Source organism: Phoenix dactylifera, unplaced genomic scaffold (assembly GCF_009389715.1).
Source record: "Phoenix dactylifera cultivar Barhee BC4 unplaced genomic scaffold, palm_55x_up_171113_PBpolish2nd_filt_p 000090F, whole genome shotgun sequence".
In the NCBI taxonomy this organism is placed as follows: Eukaryota; Viridiplantae; Streptophyta; class Magnoliopsida; order Arecales; family Arecaceae; genus Phoenix; species Phoenix dactylifera.
Window position 1 is genome coordinate 707,054 of NW_024067679.1, and position 24,096 is coordinate 731,149.

At 39.2% G+C, this 24,096-nt stretch overlaps 1 protein-coding gene across 5 annotated transcripts; it reads right to left on the reverse strand.

Moving 5' to 3' along the window:
- Positions 1-13: 13 nt before the first annotated feature.
- Positions 14-23,686, reverse strand: LOC103710680 (UTP:RNA uridylyltransferase 1). 5 transcript variants are annotated; one of them, XR_005507095.1, is made up of 7 exons: positions 22,403-23,683; positions 18,834-19,202; positions 15,586-15,809; positions 15,436-15,499; positions 6,368-6,564; positions 712-919; positions 396-530 (listed from the first exon to the last, which is right to left on the reverse strand). XR_005507095.1 is itself a non-coding variant. In XM_039116399.1 (6 exons), the coding sequence occupies exons 1-6, from the start codon at positions 23,537-23,539 to the stop codon at positions 308-310; spliced, it is 2,226 nt and encodes a 741-aa protein (XP_038972327.1). In that variant the 5' UTR covers positions 23,540-23,682; the 3' UTR covers positions 14-307. The 5 variants fall into 5 exon arrangements, 4 of the variants coding, with proteins under 4 accessions (XP_038972327.1, XP_038972328.1, XP_038972330.1 ...); XM_039116399.1 differs by lacking the exon at positions 712-919 and having other exon boundaries at positions 14-542; positions 22,403-23,682; XM_039116400.1 differs by lacking the exon at positions 712-919 and having other exon boundaries at positions 14-530; positions 22,403-23,680.
- Positions 23,687-24,096: the final 410 nt, after the last annotated feature.

The window sequence follows — 24,096 nt, forward strand, 5'->3', positions numbered from 1 at the left end:
CGACATTGGCTTATTGTCATAGCCAGGGATTGAACTTCTTTTCTAAGCATGGGACTTGAACTTTGTTCTGAGTTCCAAAAATCAAGCCTAACATGTTTTTGTTTCTGATAGTCAAGTACCCAGTCACTTGGATAAATGATACCTCACTTTACATTGGCCCACTAAGCAGGGCAATGTAAATACATTATAAGCACAAAAAAGACTGAAGATTTGCTCCTCACACAAACAGAAGAGTATAGAAAAGGAATGGCAAGGAGGCAACCAAATGTTAGGGCAAAAACTCGTCCAAAATGTCTCCAGCTTCTGATCAATTTTGCATTGGACTTGGTATGTAAGGCTCGAAAAGAGTTACACTTGGGTTGGGATCATATTGTAGTATATCTGCAGCCCGCTCGAATTCCTCTCTCAGAATTTTAATGCTGTGCTTGTCAACTATACGGCCAAGATCATGTGAGGTTTCAAAGGGATCCTCAATGCATATAAGATGACGATCATTTCCAATTCGCCTTGTCCAGTCCTTCAACTGCTTGCTGTCAAAAAAGCTTGAAGTAGGTAACAAAATATAAAGAACTAATGTTTAGGAAACTAACACAGAACGTAGACTTCATCTAACTAGTTCAAGGACTCAAAAATTTGGAAGGAAAGATTAACTAGTGCCTAAAGCTTGCAGTTTTATTATTCAAAATAGCAAGGAAACCAAGAAATACTTACTTTGTATGTATAATTTGAAGAGTCTATTACAATTGTAGACAATTAGCTGCATCATTTAGAAAAGATGACATCTTCCCAGAACCCTAGTGGTTATATGGCTCAAAAGGCTGAGGACATCTCAATACATAATGCCTATTTAGAGTCTGCTGCTTAATATAAGTCTACGCTCCTTGGTGACCAAGACTGTGGCAGCTCCCCTCATAGTTATCTGGTTTGTGTTTAGCATGCCAATATGTGCATAATTAGAACCACAAGGCAAAATTTGTCATTTACCTAATATGTGCAGCCATGCCTAGCTAGTCATCTCACAAAGAGACGAGGTTGGAAAATATTAATCGTAAACTTTGAGGTGCATATGAAACAATAGAGTAAATCTTTCTTACTCAATATATCAGCACTGCAATACCAAGCATTCATCCCCGAGCAAAAATCAAGAAACAGTCAGAATGCTTTCTTAGATGATGTATCAACCCTCCAAATTTGTCCAAACACACAACTAAAACTGTTGCACGCACCTTAAAACAAACCTTGCCCTTGGGTCTGCGGTGTGGTAGACTAAATCCCCTTCTGCAAGCCTAACATGCAACATGAATTAAAAAGAAAAAAATTGCATGCAAAACTTGTTGAAGCCTAGAACCTGCTGCAGACATGGACAGTGACCAATGTTACTTTCCTGTGTTGCGTCCCTGCTGTCTATATGCTAAAGAGCATGTACATTATAAGCTGATCTGGTGTCAATCTGACAATTACACGTGCAGAGACCTAGGTGCAAAGGTGCTGTCAAATGTGGGCATCCCTGTGCCAAGGTTTAAGTTCATATTCTCATTCCTTTGGGTACCAAGATATGCTCCTGTATGCCTGCAGTTGTGGCTCATCATCTATTATGAACTCATGGTGGATCCCTGTCTCTCTGTCTCAATAAATTCTATCTCAAAGCATATAATTCTACTTATCTGATTCGGGACATAAGATTCATAAAAATTCCACCTCTTTCCACTAACATGCTTCAACCCTTTAGTTTTAGAGTTAAGCATGAAAACATGCTTTAGAAGAAGTCTATGTGGCTAGTAGCGTATGCCGAACTGGCCGGTACCAGCCAGTTCCTCACGTACCGTACCGGTACCGGAGCCACCCGGTACAGTTCAACCATGAAAAACGGTTCCAGCTGCATACTGGTGCGAATCGGTCCGGTTCACACTGGTACACGCAGGGCAGCACACCCGTGCGCGCGGGGAAGAAGAAGAGGAAGAAAGAGAAAGAAAGAATTGGAAGAAGAAGAGGAAGAAGAAGAGAAAGAGGAGAAGAAGAAGAAGAAGAAGAGAAGAAGACTTACCAGTACTGGGCCTCGTCGGGGTGCTCGCTTTTCCTTGCTCGTGAGAGAAGGGGGAAAGAGAGGAGAAGAGAGGAGAAGGAGAAGAATCGGGAAGAAGAAGAAAGAAGAGAAGGAAAAGAAAAAAGAAAAGAAGAAAAGAAAAAGAAAAAGACGTGGCCTCGCCCGTGAAAACGCATCCCATGCGCGTGACCTCGCCCGCGAAAACGCGGGAGAACTGGGACCGACTCGGTTCGGGTCGCCACCAGTACGCCGACCGGTACCTGTTCAGCGTACCTTGGTGGCTACCACATGTGGATGGGCAAAATAGTGGGCAAGAAGGCAGTCTGCACAAGCCAAAATGCTCTCATATGCATCTAGGACTAGGAAGATGGGGATTAGGTGGGATGGGTCAGGCAGTGTGGCTTAGAATACGGTAGAAAGACCTACCTCTCACTTCAAGCATCATGGGAAGATGAATCCTAAACTCTCACCTTCATGTGAGGCTTAGAGAGGCAAAAGGCAGTGAGCAGTCTTCATAGGAGTTGGTGAAGAATGCTGGGAAATGATAGAAGAGGGAAGCAGGAGTAGCGTTGGTTCAGGTGATATAGATAATTTTTTCCCTCTCCACCTATTCTCCACCTTTGCCTCCACCTCTACTCTGCTGTTCTGCCCTCATCCTCCACAATCTCTTTATTTTTTTAATAATTTTTTACTAACTTAATTCTAATTTCCACTTTTTTTTAATCTATTTTTTTATCAATTTATGCATTTTCTAAATACAATTCACCTTAACAGCTGCATACTACCTAGGCAATATGAGTTAGCTTATCTGCTTGCATAGGCAACTGGCTTTTAGAATCTTGGCAATGAGAGTACCATCACTAATGTGACATCTAAAATGTCCCCTAGAAGAGCTTGTGCCTTGCTTTCTCATGTCGACGCCCTCAAAACTTATCTTCTGAAAATGAGCCCTTTTATATTTTGTCTCCCATATAACTGCACTTCCAGCCATTAAACTTGCAATCAATTAACATACCCACAAATGCCATTTATCAAGGCATTCCACTACATGTAGGTGGAACTTCAGTCATGCTACTTTGCAACATGAAGCCCAGTACCCTTCCCTCTGCACAATTTGGTGGTCCGCAAAGCATGAGATTTCAATCTTCTCAAGAAACCCATGCAAATACTTGGAAAGGAAAACAATGCTCCTTTATATAGACAAGTAGACAACAACTGTTCTTATCCTCATTATGCACTATAGAAAATAGGGATAACAAACCAATAAATTCTAGAATAATCTTTTCTTCAAATAATGATAATAACAATGAAAAACAACTCATCTTATCTTCTGAAAATGAACCCCTTTATATGTTGTCTCCCATATAATTGGACTTCCACCCATTAAAAGTGCAATCAATAAACAGTCCCACAGATGCCATGTATCAAGGCCTTCCCGTACTCGTAGGTGGAACTTCACTCATGCCTACTTTTTTTGCAATATGAAGCCAAGTAACCTTCTTCTGCATGCTTCCAAGGTCAATAGTTCAATTCATAGTGTTTCACATTGCTTTAAAGCATGGCAGTTTGATTCCATTTGTTTAATTTCCAAACAACCCATGTCAAAACTTGGAAAGCAAAACAATGCTCCTCTATCTAGGTAAGTGGACAACTTGCATTCGTATGCTCCTTATGCACTCTAGAGAATCTGAATAACCAATCACTGAAGTCTAGAATAATCTTTTTTTCAAATAATAATAATAGTAACAATAAAAACAATATAGTAGTACAATAATAATGATGTCTTAATTTACTAATATGCATATCAAACAGAAAATTCTACAAATTCACTTTATTCACCATAGGACAGTACATTTTCAGTACTTCAACCAAGATCTCTCAGGAGCACTATCAATTGAAGGAAGAGCTTTGTATTAACCAATGTCAAGTTGTGGCATGTTGTAGTCTCCTTGCAGAGTTCAGCAAATGGTACCACATAATCCACAAAACTTATAAATCAGAAACCTCTAGAACCAATGAAATTCACCAACATTGTCTTGGTATTTGGTAAGAAAATCATGCAGCCTCATGCACATGGTGGTAGACTTGACCACGGTCCGGTTCTAACCAGGGAACCGGACCGGAACCGAACCGGAAAAAACCGGACCGGAACCAAAACCGTGTCTCACAGTTCTTAACCGAACCGGAACCTTGAGGAATACGGTTCGGTTAAGGTTCCAGGTTTGATGGAACCGAACCGAAACCGTAGCCTAATTTTTTCTCTTTTTTTTCATTTATAATAAAATAAATTAGTTCCAAATTTAGTTAATGTAACTTACTATTTTTTTATAATGTTATCTAGTTGTCTTATTAAAATTTAGTTTGATAGTAAATAATAAAATGAGGTACAAATTATCATTTTGTATTCATTACACAATCTATTTGTATTTATAATTTTTTTCTAAATTAATTACACAATTTATTTTTTTTTCAAAATTTTATAATTTATGTTGAAAAATCGGAATCGAAACTGTCTAGAACCAGAACCGGAACCGGCGATTCTAGAACCGAAACCGAACCGACTATTTTCGGTTACGATTAAGGTTCTATGTTTTTGTAGAACCGGAACCGGCGGTTTCAGAACCATGGTCAGGTCTACATGGTGGTTGACCAGGTTATAAGTTTTGGCAGAAAGCTACCCATTTAGGTTGAAATGGATCAGTTTTGATGTCTAAAACTGATTTAAATCTTTGATTTTAGTTGGTTTTGGCAGACCTCAACAATTTCAGCCTGTTTTGATTAAACTGATCCAAAACTTCTTTTTAACAAGTATATATGCTTCATGTTTTCATTAATTATCCTTTTATTTTAATTCCTTCACTAATTAGAAAGCACTGTGCTGTATGATTCTTTTTCTTGCTTAGATGTCTTGGGAAAAAACCGAACTAATGAAATAAAATGTGTTTTTGTTTGGAAGGATTTTTGTTTAATTAAATGGTGGTTAATTTTTTTATACTCTTGTGATACTAAATAGGTACACATAATTACTTTTATACACCTATGTACTTGTCTTCTTAATTACGTGCTCAATTCAATGATATTTGGTATTTTCTCACTCAATAGATTAGTCATCAGTATAACATTTAATACGTTATAAAAATGATGGCCTAGAACTCAAGAGAAAATAAAATAGAGAGGCATAACTTGTCTTATATATCTTTTCTCCTTAATTTTTCTTTTTTTGGATTTTTATAACCTCTTAGACCGAGACACCAACTAGGAGAAAAACTTCCATAACTGCCAAAATGACCAAAACCAAAACTCTACTTGGCAGACTAATGTCGAGTTTTAAAACTGAAACTCTACTTGCTGATAATAGTTTCCTACTTTGGTTATTACACACTGGGACAATGGGCACAACACTGAAGGTTTACACCCGTTGCTTAAGGATATGTGTGGGATAGTGAGGGAGCTTGCTGCCTTCAGAGCCATGCGCATCTTTCGGAAGGCGAACAGAGCAGCAGACTGGGTTGCATCCTACGCTGTGCACCACTTGGGAGGCTTTCTCTAGGATAGTATTGAGATGGTCCCGCCTGCACTACGGTAAATACTCATTTCGGATTACTCGGGGTGCACTCAAGGCAGTATACAGAGGATCTCCAACTATAGAAAGTTGTACAGAGAATCTACAACCATAGAAGGTTGTATACAGAAGATCTGCAGCCATAGAAGGCTGTATACAGAGGATCTCCAGCTATAGAAAGTTGTACAAAGGATCTACAACCATAAAAGGCTGTATACAGAAGATCTGCGGCCATAGAAGGTTGTATGCAGAGGATCTCCTGCTAACAAATCTGTCTAAATATGGCAAGCTATCTACGTTAGTTATGATACAACTTATATACAGCTAAGACCTGAATGGGCTGGGCTAGTATAAACGCTATCTCACTGACAAGTGTGAGGCACCAGCTCATTAAAAAAAAAAAAGGAGGCAAGAGACCAAATAGTCCTAATAATATATCTCTATGGTATCTAGTTCAAAAGTCTCCAAGGATAATAATTTTGCAGTTTATTTCAAAAATATCATAAGACAACAGTTTTCCATGAATCTTAAATGATGCAAGGAGCAAAATGCGCTCACAAGGCAGATAAAGACATTATGAGCTCTGAAAATACAGACCAGAGTAGCCTAGGTAGAGAAAAGAAACATGATCAAAGTATATCATATATTGTGCTCAAGTATGTTGCACAAGCTTGTTATATGAAAACATCCATAGCTTTTGAGAAGTGAACTTTTGTTGAATTTATAATATAGAAAGTGCAAGAAATCCAGACATATCTTACCTAATGATGCTTCCAGTGCGAACAGATATTACATCACTTGTATAATCATGATGATAAGCCCAATGATGAAAGAATGCCCAAAGCAATTGTGCAATACCTTCCTTATTCTGAGCACCAAAATTTTTGAGTTTCTCAACTTGATCAAAATAAGCACATTCAGTATCATCTACAGCGAGGACATAAGTTGCTTCCATTTCCTGACATGAGTTAGAAGCATAATTAGATGTGGAGCAATCATCAACCAAGCCAGGCAGATGATAAATTAATACACGAGGTTTTAAAGACAATGCTTTGCAGACTCTGGAGTAAAAATTATCAATTAACTATTGCAGTTTCCATCTATGCTCTGTAACTCCAGAATAAGGCAAACAAGAAGCCATCCATATGCCATAAGAAAAATTTAAATTGCGCAGATTCTATATAAGACTCCACAAGTGGAAGTTAATAGATTTTAATTTCCCAAGGATGTTTTATCAATTCATTTCCAAATTCAAGTGCCAAATCAAATAGAACATGCCACTAATTTGATAGTTGATAAGGTAAATGTAAAACCCAGCAAATTGGGCCCGGTCCACTTGATCGGTCCAGTCATCTTGGCCCAAAATGAGAGACAAAAAAAAATGGCATGTGTTGCACACATGCGAGCTGGGAAGAGACTCCCGATTAGGGTCTTCTTCCCCCCCAAAATCATCGGACGGAATCCGACTCCAAGTTGGATTCCGGTCACGCCAGGTCAATTTAGAGACCCTCCCCGACTCCTCTCTCACCCTCACCGGAGAACCGGCCTCGATAGGAGCTCACCGCCAGCATTTTTCTTGATTTTTTTTCCGAGCGCTGATCACCTTCGCACCGTTGTCGCAACCTATCCTCACCGAAAACCAGGTAAGGACTCGATTTCCCTTAAGCAACTCTCTCTCCTCCTTCTAGGGCCGTTGGGAGCCCCGATTAGGCCGATGATCGCCAGATTTTTGGTGAAAAAGGGTGATGCCCTGTTTCTCCCTGTTTCGGTAGGCTGACCCCTGTTTTTCTTGATTCTGGCTATTTCCGCCGTCGGTGTTCGTCATCGAAATCTTCCTCCGATCCCTTGCAGTGGTAGGAGACTATGGCCAGGGCTCCGACCATTGGGATACTTGATTTCCATGGTTAAAGGGGTCGGAACTCCTATTTTGAGTGGTTTTGGCGCTGCGGGCCACCAGTTGTCGCCGGCCGCCGATTGGCCGACCGTGGGTCCTCTAACCCCGAGCACCACCCTCGGTTACCCTTTTCTTTCCTCTTCCTTGGTTAAAGAGAGAGAAACTTGCTCTCTCTCTTTCTCTCTCTATTGATCTTAAAGGGTTGATTTTGTTAATACAAAACAGTTGAGAAAAAAGATGACTAATTTATTACCTTGAGTTTAATTGATTGATTTTAGAAGGCAAAGAAGAAAGTCTTTAATTTACTCTCAAATGAAGATCATTTATCTAAAGCTCTATAATCAAGAAGCTCTACTCTAAAGAGGCCATAAAAACATTCCTTGGAAGCTCACATACAAGCACAGAAAATTTTATCCTAAGCTACCTCAAGAGTCAACCCGAAATTTGTCATGAGTCGACCCTGGCACACTATCGCTGACTGATACACCGTCCCGAGCTGACTCCAGCAGATCGCAAGTCGACCCCAAAACAGTCTCAAAAGTTAGACAGAAAAGCCGTAAAAATCAACATAGTGGCAAATGGACCCATGAAGTGCACGAGCCGACTCTAGTCTAACAAAAATTGACCCCAGAGACAAGCAAGTCGACCCCTAAATGGACACAGAGAAAAGACAGAGAGATGAAAAGTTCATCATATTGGCGAGTCGACCCATGGGAATCACGAGCTGACTCTAGTCAAACAAGAGTCAACCCCTGAACAGCTACAGGAGAAAGACAGAGAGCAGTATAACTTAGTCCATTGCAGATTCGACCTCTAAAAACAACGAGTCGAGTCCTATCACCAGACGAGTCGACCCTTGAACTGAGAGAAAGCCGACTCCACAATTTACATAAAAGAAAGATAGGGCACAGCAGAAACAGAATCAAGCTCGAGTCAACTCCTGAAAATCACGAGTCGACTCTTGGAGATCACGAATCAATCCCTGAAGATGTCGAGTCGACTCTTTTACGCCTGACAACAGTAATAGCTAGTTTTTTTTGTGAGTCAGAACGACTATTTTTCATCTCACAACGGCTCTATTACTTATCTAACGGATAAGAGTATGTTCCAACCTCTTCCAAAGGGTATAAATGCATGAAAACACCAAAGAAAAGAGCTCAAGCAGTACAAAAAAAAATCCATCTAAGAAAAAGAAAAAAAAGAGAGCTTCAAAGAGAAAATCATTCAAGAGCTTTCATAGTGAGTTGAATTTTTATGCAAAATAGCATGCATGCCCCTAAATAGATTTCTGATTTAACAATTTTTTATTTTTATTTATTTTAAAAAATATTTTTTAATTCATAAGTATATTTTTAATTTTTAAAAATTATATATAATCCAAAAATTAAAAATTTGTATGTCAACGTGTAGATCGTCCATAGATCTACAATATATAAAAAAATCAATCCCAAATCAAAAATTTTGGTGCGATCTCTTCTTATTTTGTATTTTTTGAGCTATTCTTTCAAGCCCCTCCCTAGAAAAAGAGAGAATGAGGTAGAAAAGAGGAAGCACACCTTATTTAGCCTTGGATCTTCCGTCTGATAGCCTGAATCGGTGTTACTTTTGGAGTATTTGGAAAGAAAAAACGGTCGAGAGAGCAAAACAGCTTTCAAACTGCCTTTCTAGTAGACACCTGATGCTTTAAAAAGCATCAGGTGCAGTCTACAATGTCAACCCGGTTTGGAACAGGGTTGACTCAGTGCGACCGGCCGGCTGGCTCACACTGAGTCTACACCGAACCGACCGGTTCCGACCAGTTCCGATCGGTAAGGGACTGGTTCCGGCCGGTTCTATATGGATTCGACCGGTTTGGGGCCAAAACCAAAAGTAATAGGCAAACCAATCTAGTTTTGCACCAAGTCAGATCAACACTGCCCGAACCAGGTGGTTCGGCTCAGTTCGGCAGTCCTTGGTTTCACCCTTTAATCCACTTTCCAAGCAGTATCCAAGTGTATATGTGAGAATCTGTGCATATTGAGTTTCATATTCACTATGCAATAGGTAAATCTAGAATACATATATAGGACAAAAAATCCAAATATCTTTCGGTTAACCTTTTTAAATAAGGTCCTATGTCATCATAAATGGTATCAAAACAGACCGGTCCATGTCCCATGTAGATACAGGATACTGCAACACATGCCCTTTTGGGGCTGATTACTGGCCGATTTAGTGTTTGTGATCAGATTTGATTGGATTTGGACCCTTAGCTTGGCAAGGATGCCTAGCTTAAACAAGAAAAGTGTGTGAGGACCCAAACAGGCATATGTTTTGTCCCATATGAGTTATATACTGGGTACATCTTGGTTACTTATATAAAGCCAAAAAATCCAAAAAACACCTTCTGGCTAGCTTTGCTGAGATGAGTTCAAGGCAAATAGTCCTCAATCTTTCTTTAAACCACTTGATCCACCCTCCGCTCGAGCATTTGGGGGTGATTCGGATGTTTTTCATTAAACCTAGGCCTTCCTATATGAAACCAAGCTTGCCTGTACAATAGAAGCAATAGCACTGAATTGCTTAACATTTCAAACCTTGTTTAAAATTGAGAAGATCACAACCAAATTCCACTTCAAAATTTAGAATTATTTCAAAATCCAAGGACCCTAGTCCTAATTTCAAAGAGAAATAGGCCTGCAAAATTACTCTGTTCAAAATTTACAAAGATTCTTTAGAGACAAACTAAATCAAGTTTGGAGCACCACCTTCTTAGCTAGAGCAGCCCAACCACAATGAATTATCCATGACAACCAAAATCATGGTGACTATGATGATTGTCATCCTCATGGCTTTTGTCCTTGTTTTCAACCTATACCGCTAGCCTAGTAGCGTGGGTCGCCAATCCCACCATTGATTGCGGCCATAGCCGGTTAAACTTTGCCTCCTTGAGAGCACTATCCTCATGGAGGGCTTTGACCTTGTCATGATCAAGACCCTCCCTTGCATAATATTTCATGTCAAGGACATCAAAAAGGGCTCCAACTGAGTAATATGAACTTATATAAGATGCTGACTTTGATAATGGAATCCATGGAAGTTCCACCTATGGAGGTAGATCTAAAGATGGCTATTCGACTCTTGCTTACTGTTGAAATAAGGAGGTGGAAGCACTTTGGAAACTGCTTGGATATCACATCACTTAGCTTTATTAGAACAACCAACCTCATCTTCAATTTCTCATGATGATCATCTTAAGCATTTCCTCTGAACCAAACCTCAGATTCTCCCTCCTCTCTCTTCTAGCAACAATAGAGGTGGAGAATTCTCTTGAAGCTTCAAGAGGCAAACATACTTTATGGATATTGAAGCACAAAACTGAAGCTTCACTAACAACCTAAGAATTAGCTTCACAGTGATTTGATCACACCTACTATGGGAATTGGGAAGCTTTAGCAATGCAAGCATGCTTTTGTGGTTGCTACTAAGGTTGGGAGGTAGGCAGGCTAGAGAGGAGGCATCATCAGTAGAATAATTTCAAAGAAAATGCTTCAGCATTTCAACTTGAGTTTAGATGAAATTGCACACGTACCCTAAAAATTGGTCATATATTCATGCCATAAAACTAGAAGCTCAATTTGGAAACTTTATTATTTGAGTTAACTCAGCTGTAATCAAGATTTGCTATCTCGGTACCGGTATCAATATCGGATCCCTTACCAGACCATCTTGGTATAGTAACGGTATATCCGGTACAGGAGTCAATTCAGCGTACTGACACTCGGTACACCCTCCGTACCATATACTAGTTCAATGACAGTACAGTATATAGTATGGTCAGTACATACTAGTAACAACCAGCATAGCATACCATGGTTGTAACCTAAGATACTGTATTGTAAGGCTACATGTGAGAATTTTTTAATTTAATGGGGGTATATATGAACTCTGAAACTTCAAAGAATGATGTTACTGGGACACTCGCCTAGCTCCTAGAATCCATGCTAGATAAGTACCCAAGTTGAATATGTGTTGGACGCTTCGATACTTATAAAAGTTTGCTAATTTCAGTTTTTAGAAATTAGTGGAGAGTTGACTCTAACAATTAGTTCGATCCACTATAATAATGCTTAAAGTGAGATATTGATATTTTTTCAAAGATTGGTTAAAAATGTACACATTAAAATAACTATGCAAATTATCATTGTCCAAAATCCTTAAGCTAACTTGGAAGTTTAGATGAGAAATATGCATCTTGAAAGACCTTAACAAATAGTAACTTTTAATATTTTCTTTTATATATTATTTAAATGTATAAATTAAAGCGACAATTATTTTTCCGCACATCCCTGCATCTTTTTTTTCTCCTCCTGCCAAGTCAGACACTTGGACACATGTCCCTGTCCATGCAACATTGAAGAAAACAGTTCTAGGCTAGACGAAAACACTGGAACCATAGTCAATTCCACCATCCTCCTTCAGTAATATGTTGTGATAATGGAATTGTGTCTCCAAAATGTTTAGAATAACATGAAAAATTTGTAGCTAACAATTTATTGGTGCTAGAATTTAACCACCACATTGAATGAACATGCACTTTGGTTGTAGCAGCAAATAATGTATGTAATCTGCAATATGACAGAAACAGATTGCATCTAGCTCTACTGCACATAGAAGGTTAATGCTATAAAATAAAAGAAAGAATATATCAAGTTTCAATTGTGCAACCTGCAAAGAACCATCAAACTGCTGCCTCTAGGGAAGTCTGCATCCAATTCTCAACATGGCATAATAACCAAAACTAGAAAAAGCCTCATCCTATCAATGTGGTGTACTTTATGGAACCTTCATATTCCTCTTGTCACAACCTAAATTTGAAGTCACAGTACTTTGTCAAATATTTTTCCACCATTTTTTCTTATTTCCCTCCGATTTGCTTGTCTTTTATCATCTACAACTAAAATGCATTTACAACAAATAGGTCTTAAGAATTTATATCTTCATCAAGAACCACAAGAGTTGTAACTGCGGATTCCTGCGTTCAAGCTCCAAAAAATTGGAGAAAAATTCTCAGTTAAAAAGACAAAAGGAAAAATTTATAGGAATGTTTGAAAAGAAAATACCTCTGTTTGAACAAGAAATGTAGTACTGTATAGAACTGTCATGCAATTTTGCTGGTTTGCAGTTTTTTGTGAAAGAAGAAAAAAAATGTCTTTTACGGCATCTTAGGATCCTCAGAAGATACCATGAAGTGAGAAATGGTAAAAATAGTAACTGATTACTTTATTCTTTATGTAAAATAGGTAGAGAAAAAAAAAATATAATGTCTAGCAGTTCACATTTGATAATCCCCACAGCAATTAAGTCCGGTTACTATTATTAGAATACATGTTTCTCCTTAGCTGGTGTAACCCCTTTAAATAATTGATGATTTTTCTCCTGTTTCCCAAGTGGAGGTCCCACCAACATGCAAGCTGAGATAGTCCATGTTGTTTGAAGGTCCTACAAGAAAGATAAGTTTTAAAGGGCCTTGAATCATGAATGGCCACTTTACCGGAAATAAACATGGTGGCTTCTTCATATGTTTCTATTAGTTAGGATTCAAAATCCTAGAGAAACTAATCTACACAAATGTTGCATTCCAAACAATAACATGGAGACATAGATCCTATCTCTAGTGCAGTTTTGAACTTTGACAAGATTAAGAAAGCCTTATGCCTACTGCCCTTAAAGGAACAGAAAAAATGAGAAAAATAATATGTGAAACAAGTAATGAGATATAACAATAGAAACACAGGCAAGGAGGGTAGATAAGAGAGACAAATTCAATCAAGCGATCTAGCCAGAAATTCTGTACTCCTTATAATCCTCATAGTGTGACTGCTAGAACAAGGATGCTTCCCACAAGTGGGATAAATAGAAAATAGCTGCTCCTGCAACAACCTTTAAAGGAAAATGAAGGGAAGGAAAAATATGTCTTCATACTCTGATTCCCTAGGCAAAATGGTGGATCAAAAATGTGACATGTACTCTAGCAAAAGCATTCAACTCATGCCTCTGAGGATATAAGCGCCCATGAAGAACATGACAAAACTTTATGATGAACCTGAGATTAGGGATGCTCATGCCAACCACCAAATTGGAAGGCCTAGAGGATTTTCCAAACTGATTAACATGGTAGTAGAATTAACTTAGGGTAACAAACATCAGACTTCGGACGAATACAGGCAAAATCATCAAAAAAGCATGCATGACAATTGCCATCCATGGACATTTTTGTATTTCTGACATTTTGAGTTCTCAGAAAGAGAGGCACTATGGTTTTTATTTTCTTCTGAATTCTGATGACTACTTTTTAGTGTTACAATTTCACTTAAAAACTGTTTGAAGTAAAGTGTACAAAGTTACATATTTTTATTGTTCAAATAGATAAAGAAGTTGCAGATCTACGTTGCCATTGAGGAGTAGCCCAGAGGTATCTTACTATTTCCAAATTTGTCTGAATAATAATCATAACATATCAATAGGTTAATACCTTATATATGCCTCTTCCAAGGAAATGAGATCTTTGGACTTGATAAATCATTTGGTTTCTTTACTAATATACAAGCATGACTCCTTCCTGTTTAAGTAAACTTGCTACCATTCAACAGAGAACTCTTCGTGAATTAATGCAATTGTTTGTTAAGAAGCCAAACAAATATAAGAAGAAAAGTTCAATGAGATGCAGGACCAATAGGGATGACCTGCATGTGCATAGAAGGTCCCATGCAGGAGTACAATTTAGGTTTAAGATTAAAGAGTTCGCTTCCTGTCAAGTTTTCAGAAACAAGACAAAAGAGGAATTCTTTTACTGTTATGATCCAATGAAAGTACAAATAAAAAGGGTAGAGGTAGACCAAAAATCATATGGGATGAAGTAGTAAAGAAGGACTTTATTATTGCAACATCTTTCGGAAACTAATGGCTCTAAATTGAGCAGAGTGGAAGAAGAGGATTTATGTAATGGACTCCAACTAGTTTGGAATGAAGGCTTAGTTGAGTCAAGTTGAATTTATGATCAGATGAAAATTCAAATAAAGCTTCCGTAAGGTTTTTGTGACGAGGATGGATAGGAGGAATAATGCCCTATAGGATTTTAGGCTAAACAAGTAGGTTAGTAGTTAATGTATAACAAATGCAGGAATCAGTGCAAGAAGAAACCTATGATTATATAACATAGAGAAAAGATAACAGACTAGATCAACAAGTGATAGAGAGGGGGGGGGGATAGTTAGCATCAAACCTGGCCCACAGAAACAAAACTTTCATTCATTCAAATATTTTATGTACAATGCCCTTTGACACACACTTAATAACCAAGTAATTAATCTCCATAAACTTTCCTATAATGTGAAATTCGGAATACTGCAATACACTATATATATGTAAAGAGAGAGAGACTTAAAAAGCAGACAAAAATCAAATGGTAATGACTCTATAACATACCCACTCTCACATATATCTAAAGTAGAACTTTTACGCACGAATTATACTAAAATAGGACTCTAACACTTATTTGGTAATTGGCCAAAGAGAAGTCCTAAAAATATGTAAAAAACTGAACTAAATTAAATAATTTTTATTTGCAATTCCTGCCTAACCTGGCCCTCTCCAGACAAACAGACACATACATACATGCACGCGCACACACAAACACACACACACACACACACACACACACACACACACACACACACACACAGAGAGAGAGAGAGAGAGAGGGGGGGGAATAAGTTATGTGCATGTTTGTGGTGAAAGTAAACAAATTCTAATATGAAATATACTAAAGGAGATTCCTCAAAAAAGAAAGAAAGAGAGAAATATACTAAAGGATAGTGTCAAATGGCAGAAGAGAAAAAAGCTACTATTTTGCATATGCTTGTCAATAAATACAAATAACAATAAATTACTGGCCTGTAAACAAGGAAGAATGGCAGGTTTTCGCAGCTGTAAGAAGTGAATGCACATGAGCACATACCTGAAAAGAAATTTTAAAAATATATTTTTATTTAAGAAAATTACAAAAATGTTGCAAGTTTAAGTGCAAAGAATCATTTAACTCACGCATAACTAGAAAGGGTGCCCTGATATGTTGCATTAATTGCTCGTGACCTAGCCCAGTGTTTCACAATAAATGCCAATTGGTGTAACCTGTCATCTATCTGGGCATAATCCTTAAGGAGCTTTGTGTTAACCACGGCAAAAAGATTATTAATGCATATGTCACAAGAAATTCCAGTTTTGGGGTCCATCATCTTTACAATAGGAACCCTAGCATTAGTTAGGGCCTGTAAAGATAAACTTAAAGTGAGAATTCAGAATGCCAAATAATATAATACATCTATACAATTTTTTTAAGGACAAGAAGATTTTGCAGTAACAACAATATGCATATTATTTTCTTTAGAAAGGCAATAAAATCATTATTGTAATCTCACACTTGAAGCAAGAAAAAGTAAAGAAAATGCAGGCCTTCCATTTATAAGGGGACAATGGTGAAAGATACCCCTCTCCCAATATTAAATAAACAAATGAATATATAATAAATAAAATAGTTTAAAAAATTACAATAGAAATCTCCAATAGAAATCTGTTCTCTCCAAACATATCCCACCTGCTCTACTAAAAGCAGATATAGACCATTATGTTGTGCCAGATACAACAATTCAGAGGTAGATCTGGTAGAAGATTCGCATACTTCAATGTCCAAAAATCCCACCACAACAATATGACACAAAATTCCACCACTTTTCAAACAGTAAGAAAACCTGATGATGGTTGAGGCAAAATAAATAATTCTCCACATAACCAAGTACCCAAAATAGATATCTAGCATCAAAACAACCAAGTGACACTACAATTGTGTAAAAGATGTGCTATAATCTTATCCACAAGTCGAATGAAAACTACATCTGTATTCACATTCTCCATTCTCCTTAATACACTTTATTCAGAAAATCCTTCTGGGTAGAGTAAGAAACTATGATAAGTTCTTATTAAATATTCACAACTTGCATAATCCTAAATTTGTAACAAATAGCAACCTTTCCAATCTAGGCCAAAAAAAGATACTCTAGTAGAAATTTCTCATACATAGGAGCCTCCCAAATGTGCAATGTCATCCTCTATGATTTGTCCTCCAGTATTTCCCAACAAAAGCCGAGCAAACATAAATGACAAATGGCCATAGTTAACTCTCACCATGCCATACCAGGGAGGACAAGCATCGTCTTGAGCACTCGAGCGATTGCGAGGAAGGGGGTTGCTACGATCGTGAGTAGCAGGGTGGGGGGTCTCTCAAAATCATGAGACAGGGGGGACCAAGCTGACGGAGTTTAATTGATCCGGGTGAGGGGATTGAGCCGAGTTAATTGAGTTGTTCTTAATTGAACAAGGTGATCGGTGGAGGCTTCACCCTCTATACCAAACTGAAAGGGGGAACCAACCTGCTTCCCTATTAGTTCAGCTTGGTATGCCCGAACTATACGATTTGGGGCGACACAATGAACCATGCTTATACTTTGTATTATAGCTTTTAAATTGTACTCTATATGATCATTTCTTTTGTTTAAGTAATATTTAATACAATTACCATCTTTGAACTCATTTGATTAACTATGATGATCACAACTCAAGATTTGAGAAAGTTTGTGCCTTTGGTCATGACAAAATACCAATTTCATCTAGCAGTGGTTTCTGTAGTTTTGGTGGCTTCATTATAGTTGTAGGGGTTTTAGTTGAAAACTATAGAGATTCACAAAATATCAACAAAAATTAAGAAGAATGAAAAATAAAAATTGACAATATCATAAGTTAAGAGATTATTTCAAAAGATGTTGTATTTCTATGACTTTTAAATCCATCGTTTCAGTAATTTAAGTAGTACAATGATCAAATATTGTTTATTGATATAAATTGTCCAAAAGTTTGTCAAGAGCAATGTTTTAAATCTCAGTAGGATGGAAGGCATCCCGGTAGTCCCATCCCATTCTTGTGAGAAAATGGATTGGGATAGGGACACGACTCCAAAAACCATCTATGCAGGGAAAGAAGAAAGAGCAAAGACAGGAAGGGAAGAAGAAGAAAATAAAGATGAAGAATGGAAGGAAAGAAAAAGAAAAAGAAAAAGGAAAGATAGAAAGAGAGGGAGAAGAAAAAGAAAGGAAAGAAGAAGAAGAAGAAGAAAACGGAAAGAAGAAGAAGAAGAAGAAACAAAGGAAGGAAAGATGGAAGAAGAGAAAGAAAGAACAAGAAAAGGAAAAAATGAAAGGAAGGAAAAAGGAAAAAAAAGAAAAGAAGAAAGAAAAAAGAAAAAGAAACAAGCAAGGAAAGAAAAAAAAAGGAAGAAGAAGGGGAGAGACATGGAGGGTGACCACTAGGACGGTGGCCGGGATGGGGCTGGACAATAGGGCATCTTGTTCTTGGAGAAATTGAGACATCCCTATCTCATAGGATTCAAAACATTGGTCTAGAATACTATATCACTGGAAGTTTAGCATATGATAATAGAAAATTTTGTAAAAACTTGAGCAGATAAAGTCATGTCTTTTCAAGAAAAAACTTTCCTATAAACATTTTTGGATCTAACATCTCAAGTGCATTTGGATGATCAATCAACTTGCAAAATCCGATTTTGGTCCCCAAACAAATGCTTCAATAATTAAAAAAAATAAAGATTCTAAATAATTGGAGCAAACATGCTATACATAGACTAAATTTGGCTCCCTAGGATAGATTAGATTGAAGCTCCAAAGCCTTTCAAAGTTTCAAATGAATCTTCAAACCAATATGAAAGACAAAACGTCTGCCCAAGATGTAAATTAAAGCAGGAGATCTATTTGTGATTGACAATTGAGTGCAGTCATAACTAGTTAGGATAAACTAGAGAACAATTGTGTAGGCGTATGAAGACATTTCTCTAGGCAGATGGTGCTTCCAATAGAAATGACTTGCAAAAATATCCTCACATAGCTAGGAAAATGATGGTCACTTGTAGTGTAGGACCACTTTCATTCAACACATGGCAGATTTGATATTTCACAGAAGTTATGACTCTAGATGTAAAATTAACTCACTACAAATCTGGACAAGCCATATTGCATGTAACACAAAAAAAGAATAAAAAAGCAATCTAAAGCTACAAGGGAAAAAAATAAAAAAAAAGAATGTAATAAAAGAGTTGGTATATCTACATATGGAAACATACTTACTTTAAATCAATCATGAGCTTTCAAACATCATTTGCCGAACTGTTGGATTAAAAACAATTAAAAGCATCATAGATAGATGAGTGCCAAGAACCTGAAACATACCTGCACATTTTGAAGATTATCTGACTGCAAAATTTCTGCCAATTTTAACAACATCTCATTCCTACTCATGTTGCTATCGTCAATTGCAAGGCAGATATCAACATCGCTATTTGAGAAGCCAAATGTATTAGCACATGATCCATAAAGATGCAGCTGAGCATTAGGCCATTCTTTATTAATTGATTTTTGTAGCAACTGTAATAATTTATTTTGCTTTGCCTTTTCCTCTTCTACAGGTATTAGGGATTCATAGACAGAAAGGAAGCAAGGTGTCAAAGTGTCAATGTCATCACGACATTCTCTGTATCTTTGACAGATTCTCATTTTCAGGCTTGATACATGCTGTCCTCTACGATCTGACCTGAGTTCCTGAGTATAAGTGAAAATGAAGTTAAATAGGTAGAAAAACATTCATGTTAATGTCACTTTGAGGATTTCCATCTACTTGGATAGGCTATGTAATCTATAACCATTCAGGGTATGATGCTCACAAGTAGGGAAGTAAATGGACAAGCACAGCCATAACATATTTAAATTTCTTAACAGGCCTAACCAAGGTTCGCCGTCTCGATACCAGACTCTGTACCAGTGCTACACCAGCACTATATTAGTACGGTACGATACGGTATGGAATCTTTTTGGCATACTAAAGGTCGGTATGCCTCCATACTGGGTACTGGTACCAAACCAGTACAGTACGGTATGCCCCGCACTATCCAATTCGGGCCAGTACGGCAAACCATAGGCCTAACCAAAGTTCCTATTGACAAGGTAGTGAAAACCAAACTGTTGGCATTCCTACTCAAAAGAAATAATTAGCAAAAATTAAACGGTCCAGTACTTCATATTCAATTGGGCTATAAACTGGAAACTAGAAGTGTCATACAAGTTGCACTACAAAAAAAATCTCTAGACAAGCCAGCATACTAAAAATTTAAAAAAATCAATATCTTCATAAAAGTTGTCAAATAATTCTACAAGTTGGATTCTATATATTAGAATTCAGCATGTGACACCAGACTGGAGGGATGGGGGTTGAGGAAGGGTAGGGGGGTAGAGAGGGAGGTGGGAGATTTATTAGTCTGAGCACTATAACTATCAATCTTCTACCCTAATTGGCATTAGCTTTTTAAGTAAAACCTTCTTTTTCTTTTATTTCTAAGTTGCATTTGAACATGCCAGTATACTGTAGTATATATAGGGATATATGTATGACCTAGACTAGATGCTTAATTTTAAAATGTTTACTAGAGTTGGCAATTCACAGTCAATGATAGGTCATCAAAATTGAAGATCCACACCATTAATTATAAATGTGAGCTACCAAATATGCCTAGCAACCAAAAAAATATCTGTTCGGAGATTCATAATCTATTTATCGAGCGAAAAAATAGAAGGTTTCAATAGCATAATACCATGTTTTGCTCAATGATTCAGATCCCATGGGACGGGGTTGTCCCATTTTCTCCATGGAATAGGATGCATCGTGTCTTGACACTCAAGATAGTAGATGTCCCATCCCATCCCAGTCCCTATCCTACTTTGTCTTGTCTTGAAACTTGGGACGATGCCCCATCTCAACACTTGGGACAATGGAACACCCTACCATCCCACCCAAGGTTTGTCGTACCGGTACCGGACCCCATACCGGTGCCACATTATCATAGTGTTGGTACGGTACGCTACGCGGTACGACTGGCGTACGAAGCGTCGATATGCCACCGGTACCAAATCAGTACGGTACCATCCGGTACGGTACAGTGCAGCATACCATAATCCCACCAAACTTAAACCCTTGATTTTGCTATAAAATCATTGAATTCTTATCTATATGTGTTTTAAGATGCTTAGATCATGAATATTATCTAAATTGCATCACTTAGCATGTGTTTTAGCGCATTAGCATAGTGGATCCATCCATTTTGTCTCCACCTAATGCATAGCTAGGACAACATCACAACATGTAATCTTTGCTTTCTAGGCATTTCCCATGGTGTGAGTCGTGATTAATGTTGCGGGTTCCAATTTGGATGATTCATCAATGATTTTTATTTGCTAATTTTGCCAAAAGTCTGGCGATTAGTATGATAGTGGATCTACCTACCTTTATAAAGATATAGACATGATGAGTACAATTCTATTATATAATATTAAAAATTTCTTTTTTTATGATGAATGACGCATGAATACTGACAAGGGAGTCAATAAGGAAAAATGAAATTGAATTAAGAAAACCTTAGATGTTGAACAAAAGACCACAAGAGGTCTCTCATTCAAAATCCTACACTTGAGCTCTAGCCTCTAGCAAGATACGAACTGAGGAAGTTACGCAGCATATGCTCCCGTAGATAATATGACAATTATAATGATATTACTTGGTTACTATTTCATATATGAGTACAGAGAAGTCCAAGATATCTTTGAACTGATTTTTATTGTTTATGTTCACCTTGCATGGCTTAAGGTATACTGAATTCTCATTTTGTGGAAATATTATGAAAATATGTTGGTAATGAATTTGTTGAATCAACTAAGTATATGGTGTAGGCCAGGCATATTGCTTGGGATCAACTGGATGTTGACAACTATGATTTGCAACTATAAATGCTACTGATACACCAAATGTCTTAGCATCATCTCCATACTAGCTCCCAAATGGAATCTCATGCAGCAATGAATGCAAGTGTGGTTAGCGTATAATCACTTTCAAAATTTAACAGTTGAAAAACACATATAAAGGTTTTCGTTCTTTTGAGTTAAAAGTTCCATTGCATTGTAAAGCATCCATTTAAAGGTGTTCGACACTTGCAGAAAACAAATGCAATAAAAAATATGTTCAAGACCAGACTATCTATCATCAAATAGTTTGGGGTGGGGCCATGTTATATAAGGTTTAAAGCAAGGTCCGCCGTACCGGATCCGGTTGGCGTACCGGTCGCCAACCGGATCAGTATGGTTTCGGTTCATATCGGAATAGAGCAGTACGAACCGGCCAGCTCTTTTCCGCCAGAGCCGGGGAAAAAGAAGAGAACGAAAGAGAGCGCGGGAAAGAGGGGGAGGGGGGAGACCTGTGTCCACCATCGGAGAGCCACGGAGGGGCGAGGGAGCTCGGGGGGCGGCGGAGCCCGGCGGGGGGAGGGGGGGCGGGGGGGGAGGGGAACCCGTGAGGGCGTGGCCAAGGCCGCGGCCACGGAGGCTGATGCGCAGGGGACGCTGCCGTGGCCTCGACCTCCGCCGCGCCCTCGCGGGTTCCCCCGCCCCCAACCGGGCTCCGCCGCCCCCCCTCCGTCGTCCCTCCGCGGCTCTTCGATGGCGGCCACATATCTCCTCCATCCCTCTCTTCCCTGCTCTCTCTCTCTCCTTCTCTTCGTCTTTTTCATCTTCGGCACAGAATCGGCCCGTACCGGTTTCCACGACTCCGGCGAACCGGTAGCTGGCCGGACCAGTTCAGCTCGTACCGGCCTGTACCGGACGGTTCGGCTCGTACCGGCCGGTTCGGCATACCTTAGTTTAAAGAGTACGTTTATATAAGAAAAAGGCACATTTGGCATTGAGAGAAACAAATTTACCTTGACTCGTGAAGCATTGGACTTTCTCACCACACTCCTACGAGTAGGATCATCCAGAACCATCAAAGAATCCATTACTAGATCAGCTAGGACATCTTCTTCTCCCAGAGTATCATTCTTAGAGTCAAAACCATCCATTCCGTCCTGCTCTGCAACTCCTTCTACAGACAAGTTTCCCCCCTCCAAAACCTCACATGGCAAATACTCATGAGTATCCGATCCCAACTCGGAAAGCCCATCGACGTTTCCAATAGTACATTCATTCTGATCAACCTGATTGGTGGAAGTCTTCAATGCAAGCTGATCATCGCTTCGAATTCCAGGACTGCACAATTCTTTTCCTCCTTTTTTGCTATCTTCAGCTGTTTCAGATTTATTATTCCCGTCTTGCCTCCCATTCACAGGAACCCACTCCTCTTTCATCTTTCTTCGCTGTGCCACAGCCGGTGGCCGCCTCTCCTCCATCATCCCACCCCTTCCCTTTTCATTGTGAGAACGGTTCCACTGGAAAGAGCCATGTGGCCTCACCATGTACCCCTTCTCCCTGCGACCAGATTCAGCAAAACCAGCATCACCTTCGCGTCGGCTCGGGATCCTGCCACCAATTCCAGCACCACCACCACGCATGGCCTTCCGAAACCCCGGCCGGCTATTCTCCTCACTCCTGTCCCCTCGACGCCAAGAACCAGAATACCGACCGTTCGGAAAATAGCCAGCTTTCCGACTGGCCGGAAACCCATCTCCCTCCGGAGGCTCAGGATCCCCCGGGAATCTCCGGTGATCGGCTACCGGACGAATAATACCGGGCAGTGCCGGAGAGTCTGCAGACTTGGGAGGAGTAGGGAAGTGATCGGCCGCCGCCTTCGGAGGAGCGATGACCTTGTGGGGAGGAAAGAGGAAGCTGGGCACCACGGGATCGCGGTGGGCCTGGTGAAGCTCGTGGGGAAGAGGCGCCGCGGCCGGCGGTGGCTGGGCCTGAAGGGGCTTCCGCAGCAGCTGGAGGAGGAAAGCTCCGTCCAGAGGTGACGGCTGAGAGGCGGTGCTGGCTGCGGAGGGACGGTTATCCTGACCGCCACCGGTGACCCCAGCTCCACGATCCTCAGAGGAGCCGCCGCCGCCGCCCGCTCCGCCCGACATTGGCTAGGCGGATGGGATGCAGACGAAGAAAGGAATATGACGAGGTACACCGGCGCGGTTGGAGTGGTCTGCTGTGACCTGATACAAGCACAACTGAGGAGTTCGAATAAGGAAAAGCGAATGATGAGCCGCGGACGAGTCTCACTTCTCGGACCGGGATTAGATATTTCACATGATGCTTTTATGGGACCAGTGCTCATGTTGGAAATATCAGTGCGGTGAAACGGAGGAGGGGTAAGGGGCGTGGAGAATCGTGATGGGCTTTTGGGGGAATTAGAAAGTTAGAATTGTGTGAGGGATGGCTATGGTGGCCCAACTATGCTGGAATCATTTGACATAGCATAAATGCAAATTATATATGACCATTGAGGGTTAATCATAATAAGTCTGGATAATTTCTTGAACTTATTTTTCTGTAATGCCATGCATAAAAATAGTCATATGGGGATCATATCCTATATCAATTTGTTCTTTGAAATGTGTTTTGTCAAACTATAAGTTATGTTGAGCATGTATGTTATTGCCTATTTGATCTCGCATAGAGAACTCTATGTGCA